Here is a 12,788-nt window from a genome sequence, read left to right on the forward strand (position 1 = left end):
TTATCCACTTTTTGTGAAAGCCCAATCTTCTTTGAGGTTCATATCCTTAGGGGATAGTGTCATCCTCTATCTGGCTGCATCATTGTCATCTCATGGAAGACACGTTTGTTTACTTGTAGTGGATGCTATAGGCTGCCCAGATTCCTTTCTCTCTCCTCTCATAACTAGAGCTGTTGGAAGTTCTTTGGGTGACAGCCCTCTGATGCATTCCTCTCTGGGTATTGCTCGTAGTTAAAAGAAAGCTGCCTCTCCCAAGGTCATGCCCTCTGCCCGGGGAAGCTCACATCCAAAATCATGTTGATATGGGAGTATAAAGCCTCAACTCCCTTGCCCCAATTTGGGACAACTCTAAAGGGCCAAAACATCTACAGAGTTCCCCATAGAATTGAGGTCTTTGTTGCAACTGAGTGGCAGTTCAGCTGCTGCTTCTGCCCGATTCTGATTCCCTCTGGATGCAAATCTCCATCTCAGAGTCTGCTTCATAGGGATCCCAACCTGTGATCCAAGAAAGAAGACTCTAAAATGGGATTTTTTAGATCTGGATCACCTGCAGTCTGGCTGGCAATGAGGACCCTCTTACTGGTGGTAGGTGGAGCGCTAATAGCTCCTATTGAGATATTGGGAGACAGACACTGAAAGGCTGAGAGTGATTAATCACTAAGAAATTGTTAAGTGTTAAAGCTGGAGGGCATCATTGGTAGTATATAAGGAGAGTCTCATTGTCTCTGTCTCCAGCCAGAGAGCAAAAAAGGCTGATGGTCAGGTCCAGGACTTAAGAGTGGCAGGGCTTCCCTGGTGACGCAGTGGTTAAGAATCCACCTACCAATGCAGGGGACATGGGTTCGAGCCATGGTCTGGGAAGATTCCCACATGCTGCAGAGCAACTGAGCCCATGTGCCACAACTACTGAGCCTGCACTCTAGAGCCCGCAAGACACAACTACTGCAGCCCACGTGTCGGAACTACTGAAGCCCACGTGCCTAGAGCCTGTGCTCCTCAACAAGACAAGCCACTGCAATGAGAAGCCCGAGCACCACAATGAAGAGTAACTCCCGCTCGCCACAACTAGAGAAAGCCTGCATGCAGCAATGAAGACCCAACACAGCCAAAAGTAATAAATAAATTTTAAAAATAAATAAATTTATTTAAAAAAAAAAAAGAGTTGCAGAACTCCAGGAACTTCCTTGGTGGCGTAGTGGATAAGACTCCACGCTCCCAGTGCAGGGGGCCCGGGTTTAATCCCTGGTCAGAGAACTAGATCCCACATGTATGCTGCAACTAAGAGTTCACATGCCACAACTAAGGAGGCTGCATGCAGCAAGTAAGACCCAGCGCAACCAAATAAATATTAAAAGAAAAAGAGAAAAACTCAGCCATTTCTGCAAACTAATAATAATTTTAAAAAAAGCAGAGCTCCAAATGTGGACAAAATTTTCAGCCTCAGCATTCCTTTTATACAAAGTGAGGGCATTGATTGGGAAGGATTTCAATCAGGAGAAATAGGATCAGGGCATCTGGGTCAGTGCACCCAGGCAACTTGAAATCCTAGGTTCCCCTGAATCCTCTGGGCCTACAGATGTGGCCTAATCCTCTCTGTGAAAAAGCTAGTGCTCCCTCTTTGCTTGAAGAAGATACAGAAACCTTTGACTTACTAGAAGACAGGTGCTCCACTCAAGAATTTTCCTTCCTGGACAACAGACCATTAACTGCGGTTAAGTCACACATCACCTAGCCAAGGAAATGCTGGGCCTGCTAAGGGAGGAGAGGGACACCTCAAAGGAGTCAAAGGACCTAGCTAATATGTACCAGCAGGAGCTGGAGGATGACATAAGGAACTAACTTTTGAGGGTCTCAGATCAAGGGGTAGGGCTGGGTAGCAGAAGGTAATGAATAGGGAGGATTTATCAATATGGGAGTACTATCCCATTATATGGAATACGCTGACAAGGACCAGGGGAGGCAGTGCTAACACTCTACTGGGATGACTCACATTAAGTGGTGTAGAAATGGCAGAACTACTGTGGAAGATTGTGGAAGAAGGGATCAAAAGGCTCAGAGAGGTGGGTATGCTAGAGTAGGTATTCTACACTAAGGCTGGAAAACTTAGAAGGTGACTGTGCTCCACGGGAAGGCTCAGAGGATACTCTTTTCCCTAAAGCAATAAGAAATGTGAAAGGGGCAGGCACCAGCATCACTGAACAGGACTGAGGCCTCAGGTTCAGAATTTAAGGGGGTGCCAAAAATCTCAGTAACCAAGATAAATAATATTTTAATATGGTATTTAAACAATAATACTAATGCAGAAAAGTGCATGATGAACAAATGTCAAAATTTTAAAGACAGGATCAATATTACTGATTTTTCCTTCTGCCTCAGACTGCAACATGGCTCAGCACAGCACTGTTACTCATGGTAACTGTCCTTTACAGGCCCCAGGTGATAGTAGCAGAAAAAGTTACATAGCTTGGCTCCATGAAAGGAGTGGGGATGATGGGATCCCAAAATAGAGGCCAAGTGGTGATGCTTCACCCTCAGAAGCAAGATGGGTACAATTATAATTAGCACAAGGTCGAAATGGCTGCGTCGGGGGTCCTGACCTGGGGAAAGATACAGAGATTGTTAATGCAACAGGGTGTCCTTAGAGGCAAGATTGATGGGCAGCCTACAACGATGTTGCTCAATCTATACAACCAAGAGAAATCAAGGTTGGATGTTCAGGAGGCTGAAGGCAGCTATTCCAGTAAAAATTTTTCAAAAACTGATCCTTTAATAGTTTCCATGCCTGAGCTAGTTTTCAGATGTAGAACTCTGATTTGAGACCATTTGATTGAAAGAGAAGCTAGGTCCCCAGGAAGCAGGACCATGTAACACTATGGTAAGGATGTGTTAATGAATCCCCTCGTACTTCTCCAAAGGCACCTATCATTTGCTCTGGTAACTGTTCATTGGGAAAAGTGGAATCACCAAATGTTTTGAGTGCTGTGGACCCTGTACAAGTTGACATTGATACCCAAAGAGTCGTAATAGTCCCTGTTAGAGTGGGAATCTAGGGTTATAAATGGAGTCTGGGCCCAGGTCTGGTTCATAGTGCCAAGTGTCATTTCCCAAGTTCCCAAATGTTTAATTGGAATGAATATAGTTAGAAGTTGGCTAAACTGTCATATTGGTTCCTGGAATAAGAACATAGTAGGGAAGGCTAATGAACAGCTTCCCTCACACTCTGCCATGATGGTAGATAGAAAACATTATCATACTCTAGGAAGTATGGCAGAGATTAGTGCCTTAAAGACCTGAAGAATGCAAGGGCTGTGGTCCTCATCATGTCTAAACTGAAGTCTGACCCTTACAAAGGCTGCACAGACCCTGGAGGATGACAGTAAACTATCACAATTTCAGCCAAGTAGTAGCCCCAGTTGCAGTTGCTGTGCTAGAGGTGGTAGCTAGAGCAGATTAATGTGACTTCAAGTACATGGTAAGCAGGTACTGATTTGATGAACGAGTTGTTTTCCATCCCTAACAATAAGGATTTATAACAGTATTCATTTTCTTGAACTGCACAGGAGTATACATTTTAGGTTTTACTCCTGGTTTAACTCTCCCATAATATGGTCTATCATAATAACTCTATTATAATATAGTCCTTTTTTAAAGTTTTTCTTTTTTAAAAAATATTAATTTATTTATTTGGCTGTGCTGGGTCTTAGTTGCAGCACGTGGGATCTTCATTGCCACATGCGAGATATTTAGTTGTTGATTGCGGGATCTTTAGTTGCAGCATGTGGGATTTTAGTTGCAGCATGCGGGATATTTAGTCGCTGCATGTGGGATCTTTAGTTGCGGCATGTGGGATCTTTTAGCTGTGGCATGCTGGATCTAGTTCCCTGACCAGGGATCGAAACCAGGCCGCCTGCATTGGGAGCACAGAGTCTTAACCACTGGACCACCAGGGAAGTCCCTATCATAATATAGTCTTAAAGGACCTGGACAGCAGAACGTCATATCAGTCCATCATATGGATGGCATTGTGTTAATCATGTTAATCAGACTAAATGACCAGGAAATGGTAGGTACATTGAAGGCCTTGGAAAGACATACATATTCCAGAGGGTAGGAGATAAACCCAATGAAAATTAAGGTCTGCTTCGTTAGTGATATTTTTAGGGCGGGATTTCCCAGGGTGGCACTATTGACATTCTGGGCCAGAAACTTCTGTTGTGGGGAGCTTTCCTGTGGAACTTATGATATTGAGCAGTATTCTATGCTCTAGATGCCAGTAATTGCTCACTTTACCTTGCTTTAGGTGTTACAAACCAGTTCAGGGAGAAAGACACATAGAAACAATTATAATACAAAATGGCTAGAGTAGTTAGAGATGTTTGTGGTATTTAAGGAGGAGGGCAGTATCAAAGCATGCTATCTATATCTCACTCCTCCGGTGAGATTTCCTGGGTGGGGCGACACTGGGTCAGTTTTATGGGATGAGGAGTAAGCCAGGTGAAAGAGAGTACAGGAGATGGGGGTGGGAATAGGAAGGAGGACCTTCTAGGAAAAGAGGATTAGGTTGTGACAACCAAAAATATCTGAAGACATTGACAAGTATCCCTGGAAGACAAAATCACTCCCAGTTGAGAACCACTGTGTTAGGGGCGTAGTGGCCTGGGGCATCCCTGGACATCCCCTCCAAAGTAAAGGACAAGCTATTGCATCTTGTACCTCCCATCACTAGGAAAGAATACTCTGCCTAGTAGGTCTCTTTGGGTTTGGGGTGACATCAAAAACTGCCAGCTTTGTACTACTATTGTTGTTATTACTGCCAACATATCTAGGTTGACTCTGGTACCTGCCTACAGCAGATCACCTGCCAGCTTTGTACTACTATTGTTATTACTGCCAACATATCTAGGTTGACTCTGGTACCTGCCTACAGCAGATCACCTGTCATTGACCTAAGGACCCTAGTCTGTCCAACATCCCTTACCCTCTTTCACAAATCCTGTTTCTCTGGTCCTGACCTCCCACCTCAGCCAGTTTCTTAGTTCAGCTAGTGAAAACAGCCATCCTAAGCTGAGTCATTAGTGACAGTGTTTCCTGCTCTTGTTTGGTACATCTATCATTGAGAATCCCGTAGCAAAAATTATGTGGCAGGTCTCTTTGTAAGCTAGCAGAGACAGTACAGAACAGGAAAGTTTGGCAGATTCCTTCATTCAATATTAATTTAACCATTCAGCAATGTAGTATTGCCAGGTACCACAGGTACCTGGCCTCATCTTATGCTACTCTTCTCCCCCTTACTCCACTCTAGACACACCAGCCTTCTTGCTGTTCTTGGAACACCCCAAGTTCACTCTCACCTTGGAACATTGGCACTTGCTACATCTGGCATACTCATTCCCATACTTCATTTAGGTATCTGCTCTGATGTCATCCTCACAGACATCTTGCCTTTTCTGTCTATCCTGCCACCCTGCCCACTCCCCCCTTACTTTGCCTTATTTTTCTTCATAGCACTTGATAGTATCTGAAATTATATAATCACACATAGATTTTTAATCCCTCTCCCTCAAAGAATCTGATCTCCGTGAGGAGAGTATCTTTTTATTTATTTATTTATTTAGCTGTGGTGTGTGGCGTGTGGGATCCTAGTCCCCCACCAGGGATGGAACCCGCGCCCTCTACAGTGGAAGCACTGGAAGTGTGGAGTCTTAACCACTGGAGCGCCAGGGAAGTCCCAGTGAGGACAGTATCTTGTTCAACATTGTATTCCCAGCATCTAAAGTAATGTCTGATATATGATGGGTTCTTGCTGAATATTTATTGATAGGTCTTCAAATATTTTTTGAATAAATGAATGGTGAAATTTACCTTTAGCATTTGTTTTAATGGGGGTTCAACTGGATAAACAGACCAGTAGGAGATACATATTAAGACATTTATTGCAAGGAATTGGTTTACACGATTGTGGGCACTGGCTAATAAGCAGGCCCAAAATCTATAGGGCAGGCCATCAGTAAGAGCAGGCTGGAACTCTCTGGCATAGGCTGAAGTTGCCATCCACGGATGGAATTTTCTTATTCAGGGAAGCCTCAGTTCTGCTCTCAAGACCTTTCAACCAATTGAATTAGACCCACCCAGATTATCTAGGACAATCTCCTTTACTTAAAGTCAGTTATTATGGACTTAAAGCATATCCACAAGGCCTTCATAGCAACACCAATGTTAGTATCTGTATGAATAACGGGACTGTAGCTTAGTCAAGTTGACACATTAGAAGACCATCACAGCATTCTAGGTATCTGATGCTTCTGAGACACAATCCTCTTAGCTATCTGGAACACCTACTTGACTTATGCTCTGAATCTAGGTATTTCACTACTATGAATCAAAGACAGCTCTCAGCTGACTTTTAGCTAGAAACAGAAGCTAGTTAATGAATTCACACATATTTTTGGGGGGCTTTTTTGCTTTTATTTTTTTAAACATTTTTATTGGAGTATAATTGCTTTACAATGGTGTGTTAGTTTCTGCTTTACAACAAAATGAATCAGTTATATATATACATATGTTCCCCTATCTCTTCCCTCTTGCGTCTCCATCCCTCCCACCCTCCCTATCCCACCCCTCAAGGCGGTCACAAAAACCGAGCTGATCTCCCTGTGCTATGCAGCTGCTTCCCACTAGCTATCTACCTTACATTTGGTAGTGTATATATGTCCATGCCTCTCTCTCGCTTTATCACAGCTTACCCTTCCCCCTCCCCCTATCCTCAAGTCCATTCTCTAGTAGGTCTGTGTCTTTATTCCTGTCTTACCCCTAGGTCCTTCATGACATTTTTTTTTCTTAAATTCCATATATATGTGTTAGCATACGGTATTTGTCTCTCTCTTTTTGACTTACTTCACTCTGTATGACAGACTCTAGGTCCATCCACCTCATTACAAATAGCTCAATTTCGTTTCTTTTTATGGCTGAGTAATATTCCATTGTATATATGTGCCACATCTTCTTTATCCATTCATCCGATGATGGACACTTAGGTTGTTTCCATCTCCGGGCTATTGTAAATAGAGCTGCAATGAACATTTTGGTACATGACTCTTTTTGAATTATGGGTTTCTCAGGGTATATGCCCATTAGTGGGATTGCTGGGTCATATGGTAGTTCTATTTGTAGTCTTTTAAGGAACCTCCATACTGTTCTCCACAGTGGCTGTATCAATTTACATTCCCACCAACAGTGCAAGAGGGTTCCCTTTTCTCCACACCCTCTCCAGCATTTATTGTTTCTAGATTTTTTGATGATGGCCATTCTGACTGGTGTGAGATGATATCTCATTGTAGTTTTGATTTGCATTTCTCTAATGATTAGTGATGTTGAGCATTCTTTTTTTTTTTGTGGTACGCAGGCCTCTCCCTGTTGCGTCCTCTCCCGTTGCGGAGCAACAGGCTCAGGACGCGCAGGCTCAGTGGCCACGGCCCACAGGCGCAGCCGCTCCGCGGCATGTGGGATCTTCCCGGACTGGGGCACGAACCCGTGTCGCCTGCATTGGCAGGTGGACTCTCAACCACTGCGCCACCAGGGAAGCCCATGTTGAGCATTCTTTCATGTGTTTGTTGGCAGTCTGTATATCTTCTTTGGAGAAATGTCTATTTAGGTCTTCTGCCCATTTTTGGATTTGTTTGTTTGTTTTTTTGTTATTAAGCTGCATGAGCTGCTTATAAATTTTGGAGATTAATCCTTTGTCAGTTGCTTCATTTGCAAATATTTTCTCCCATTCTGAGGGTTGTCTTTTGGTCTTGTTTATGGTTTCCTTTGCTGTGCAAAAGCTTTGAAGTTTCATTAGGTCCCATTTGTTTATTTTTGTTTTTATTTCCATTTCTCTAGGAGGTTGGCACACATATATTAATATATGCTCTTCTGTTCTAGTTAGGCCTGGTATAGCTGAAAGGAAGAGAAATCACCCAAGCTAGTTCAAGAAAAGCAGTATTATTTAAAGAATGAGCCTTTGGAAGCTTGGAGCTGGAGGTGATTCTGGATTCAAGGAAGTGGTGGGGACTCAAGCAATAGGAGTTCATGATTCTTCAGAGGAAGTGACAATTTCCTCTGATTCTTTCTGTTTCAATAGCAACTAGCAAGTTCATTTCATACTTCAAGTTAAAATTTCCAGGAGAAGGAATCTTGGCTTAGCCAATAATTTCCTTTGTTTATGGACAGGGTGTACACACTGTATTCCAGGCCAGGTTCTAGGTAGCTGGCCAGGTGCCTGTCTCTTCCAGAACAACCCAGTGCTGTTCCCCTAAATAGAGAGTTTGGTCAGGTCAGTTGAAGCTAGAAGGGAAAGTCAGGCATGACAGGCACATTGACTGGTATATTCAGAACTTGGCATATTCAGAAATAAAACTATAGTTTTGGAAGTTTAGACATAACTGAAAGGCAGATGGAAGTAGAGTTTTGGCCTAGGGTAGGTAGAGTCTGATGTCCCTCTGATATAGATTTCTGGAAAGCTCAACATTACACATTAAGATTGTGGTCCATTTATCCTGTGACAGTCCCTTTATCTCTGAAAAGATGGGCTTGATAAATTGTCACTGGTTTTCCAATAGCATGGAGCTTCCAGGCCTTTGTAGCTTTATCTCCAAAGGTAATTTGTGCAGTTACAGCTAGCACTTAACATTCTGAAAAATTATTATATCTTGGTTTTTGTCCAGAAAAATTATGTATACTTGCTACTTTGCAATATTTTTAAAAAATAAATTTATTTATTTTTGGCTGTGTTGGGTCTTTGTTGCTGTGCGCGGGCTTTCTCTAGTGTGGCGAGCGGGGGCTACTCTTCGATGCAGTGCGCAGGCTCCTCTTTGTTGAGGAGCAGGGGCTGTAGACGTGCAGGCTCCAGTAGTTGTGGCTCGTGGGCTCTAGAGCCCAGGCTTAGTAGTTGTGGTGCCTCCAAGTGTCCTTGATAAGAAAAGGAAAGGACTTTCCTTTTAATTGGGTGTCATCATTCTCAATGGTTTAGGTTATAAAAGGGAGGGGAGATAACCCCTTCTGACTTTTGAAATTAAGAAACCTTACCAGAAAAGGGTAGGAAATCCATTTTAAATAATATCTGATTATTATTTATTAATTTTGGAAATGGAAAGTAAAGGGTACTTATTAAAAAAACTCTTGTTTCTTACTGTGTAAAAATTCAAGTCATTCTTTTATTAAAGACAATTCATCTTTTAGAAGATTAAGAGAAGGGAGTCTCACTTGATCTTTGGCAAAGTCTCTCATACCTCACTACCCAATATATGTCCTTGCCCTACAAAAGTAACTTAATACCGAGGAACCTAGAGAAATATGCACATAATACAAAGTGGCCAGCAGGCACAGCTTTTATCTTGGAAAGACAAAGGACATGTGACAAAACATAGTGTTACAAATGCTTTTCATTTCATTTATTTTTTTCTGTTTATAAAGATAATACATGCTCATAGCGGAGTATCTGGAAATTACTAAAAATTATAAAGTAAAAAACACTCAAAATTCCATCATTCACAAATATCCACTATTAACATTTTGGTGAATTTCCTTTTCATATATTTTTACATGACTGTGATTGTCTTGTATAAACGAATTTAAGATAAAAAATCATGAATCAAGAAATGCAACATACCTGCAATCTTTTTGCCAACATGGATGAATTCTTTTAGCTTGTTGGTTATTGATGGACATATAACACCCTTTTCTAATTCATTATTTCTTATTCATTTTCTTTTATTATTTTAAAATATGCTATTTTGTATCTATAAAAGAATATACGTAATCTATGTGTAGGTTATAAACCATTTAAGGAATGTTTGTGGACCCTCTGACAATCCAAGAACTAGAACTTACCAACAATAGGCATAAACTACATGTTCCTCTCTTATCTCATCCCCTTCTTCCTCCGGCTACTGTTTAACCTAAATTAAAACAATTAAATCAAACAAATGAAAACTTTAACCCATCAAATTGATTTTTTCATTGATGCTAATAAAAAAAATCTCACTTTTTTGTTACTAAAGTTTCTACTACATATTTGTATTGAGTCAGTCACACAGCAAGGTAAACTGTTTTCTTTGTGATAGCTATAACCTGACCCTTACCTGCTTTACAAGGCTGCTTCCAGTACCAACTTCCCTCTTAAGTTCTTTTGTTCTTCAGAGTCCAAGGCCAGTGTGACAATACAAGCTTATGCTCTGCTCGTATAGCTGATGCTTAGAAGAAAAAAGACCACTGTATTTTTTTAGCATATATTTTATTTATTTATTTTTCACATCTTTATTGAAGTATAATTGCTTTACAATGGTGTTAGTTTCTGCTTCATAAGAAAGTGAATCAGCTATACATATACATATATCCCCGTATCTCCTCCCTCTTGTGTCCCCCTCCCACCTTCCCTATCCACCCCACCGCTGTATTTTTATCTTTTAAAAATTCCTGATTTAGGAATGACGTTTAGGATTAAGAGAGGCATTTCATTAGTGTTAATGCTGACGATCAGGGCTTTTCTAAGAACTCAGAAAGTTTAAAAAGTCTTTAAAAGACTGGCAGAGTTCCTGCTGTGTAACTTAATAACTGTGTGATATTGCACAATTTATATATACCCCCCGCCCTAGTTTTTTCTCTCATTTCTTAAATGGGATTAGTCACAGTTTATCCACTTTATGGGATTTATGGAATTAGCAACAATTTACCAACTTTATGTGAATTTCAGTAGTGTTTGGGAACGTATATTGTAGACGAAACTCCTATCCAAATGGTATTTAGAAAAAAAGAAAAATGACCTTGAATTACAGCGCGAGGGATGAGACTGTTGTAACTGTTTGTGCAACTAAGCACTGCAACATCTGAGACATGCTAAAGAAAGCTTTTGTTTGGCTCCAGAACGCCGGTCCGGTGAATTTGAAGGAAGGGGATTGAAGGCCTGAGGCTTCTCCCAGCCCTGAAACCGTAATGTTTCTTTCAGTGACTGTTTTTAACTGCCCTGGTATACCCTGGTGTAATCCACTTTACTCCAGGGCAGAGTTACTCACATTAAGGAACCAAGGCTCACCTAACCCTTTTCTGGTTTACCGGGAAAACCGCCTCCGGACCCCACCCTGGCTCCTCCCTCCACCCACAATGCACCTCTCTGTTCTATCTAGGTGGCTGTTCTGTCACGTGTCATCGACGGAGCGCGCTCCCGCTTGGCGCTTGCGTGGAGAGCGGCCCCCAGCTGTTTTTCTCCGTGGCAGCGGCGACGAGCGGAAGTTCTTGGGAGCGCCAGTTCCGTCTGTGTGTTCGAGTGGACAAAATGGCGAAGATCGCGAAAACCCACGAAGGTAAGCGGTCTTTTCCTTGTTACGTAGGTTCTCCGCTGCCCAGCCTGCTAAGACTTTGGCTTCCTAGGTTTTTGCCTCTTCCTGTGGTTCCTTTTCTGGGGGCCCGAGCCCGCTCTTCAGGGCCCGCGTCGTCTGCTCGGCGCCAGCGGCGCAGGCCACTGCCCCGCGTAATGGCGTCCTACTCGTACACCCCCGACAGGCGCTTTGTTCAGTGTTCGGGAGCTGCTGCTTCAGCGTTGCTTTTTTTCTCTGACCCGGGGGCCTCGTTAAACGGCTCTCTGAGGAAGATTCTTGGGCAAGGGAGCGGGGAAGAGCGCGTGGGAACAAAGTCTTCCTCGCCTCTCGGAACTGCCGTTGGCATAGTTTGTGCATGGGAGAGCCAGAAAAGCACTGAAATACGGCAGCCGCTTTCCGGGCAGCCTTCAGTCGAGTTTAGTCAGACTGAGGCCCATTACTCTTAACCTTGGTTAATCTGCATGACTTCAGGCGTCCAAGATACTTACCTCGGTTTTTTTTTTGTTGTTGTTCGAAATGATTTGGGAACAAAATCTGGTAGTTTTTCCCTCCCTGGATCACTTTTAGTATAATATGGGTCGTTTTCTTCCTCCAAAGAAAGCAAAGGTCTTTTTCTTCTTACCATATTATTGGTGGAAGAGAGAAAGGCACGTTAATGGCCAAAGCATTTGAAGTAGTTGGTCGTTTTGTGGAATACAGAGTATGCATTAGGAAAATGTTGGGAATAGGCTGGAGTCCCCCGTCAGGGAGTATCCAGAAATGACAGGAAGTAGGGTCACTGTTGAGAAAAGATGAGGCATGGGAAGTTGGAGCTGCATTCCTTGATTTCTGACTTGGAATCTGAAATTTTCATCAAACACGAGCTTCCAAGAGTCACTATTTCACACATCGTTTCTAGGTTCCTGGCTCGGGGTTAGTCTGTGAGAGGTAATGAAGACTAAGGCCATCAAGTTTTACAGCCTAGTGGGGAAACAGATACGTATACATCTTCATTTTTATATGAGGCAAATGAATGCTTAAAAAAAGTATAAGCAACATGTTCTGGGAACCTGGGTAACGAACGGAGTAATTAATTTATACTTAGGGCTGTTTCATAGAGGAGGTGAGGTGTCCCTGGTCTAAAAGGATCAATCGGTTTTAAATTAGGGGAGGACATTTGAGTCTGAGAGACCATCTTGTACCTAGGCAGTGAGTCGTGAAAGATGTGTTTGAGTGGTTGGCTGTAGCAGGAAAAGAGAATGCAAGGAGGGAAAAAGTAGATGCATCTGGAAATGTTGGTTGGGGCTATTAATAATTGTATCACCTATGGGAACTGAAGTCTAGCTTTCTGCAACTTAAGAAACAGGCTAATGAAGTGGCAATAACTTTAATATTTTTATTATTCTTGTTACGTATTTGGGATTTAAACACTGTTTTAACCCTGAAGTGTTTTTT

General features: G+C 42.4%; 1 protein-coding gene across 5 annotated transcripts in view; it reads left to right on the forward strand.

Moving 5' to 3' along the window:
* The window catches only part of SF3B1 (splicing factor 3b subunit 1), a 61,697-nt gene that overhangs the window by 14,525 nt on the left and 34,384 nt on the right, over positions 1-12,788 (forward strand). For 3 of the 5 annotated variants that reach the window (XR_012333022.1, XM_073807439.1, XM_019939216.3), the window contains exon 2: positions 11,163-11,339. Coding sequence is in view for 4 of the 5 variants with exons in the window: in XM_073807439.1 (XP_073663540.1) it covers positions 11,312-11,339 (28 nt within the window). In the remaining variant the exon portion in view is untranslated. Of the gene's footprint in view, positions 1-11,162; positions 11,340-12,788 lie in introns of those variants that run through there. The other 2 variants (XM_019939213.3, XM_019939215.3) reach the window with 2 other exon arrangements.

The sequence above is a fragment of the Tursiops truncatus genome, chromosome 7 (assembly GCF_011762595.2).
Source record: "Tursiops truncatus isolate mTurTru1 chromosome 7, mTurTru1.mat.Y, whole genome shotgun sequence".
Taxonomy (NCBI): domain Eukaryota; kingdom Metazoa; phylum Chordata; class Mammalia; order Artiodactyla; family Delphinidae; genus Tursiops; species Tursiops truncatus.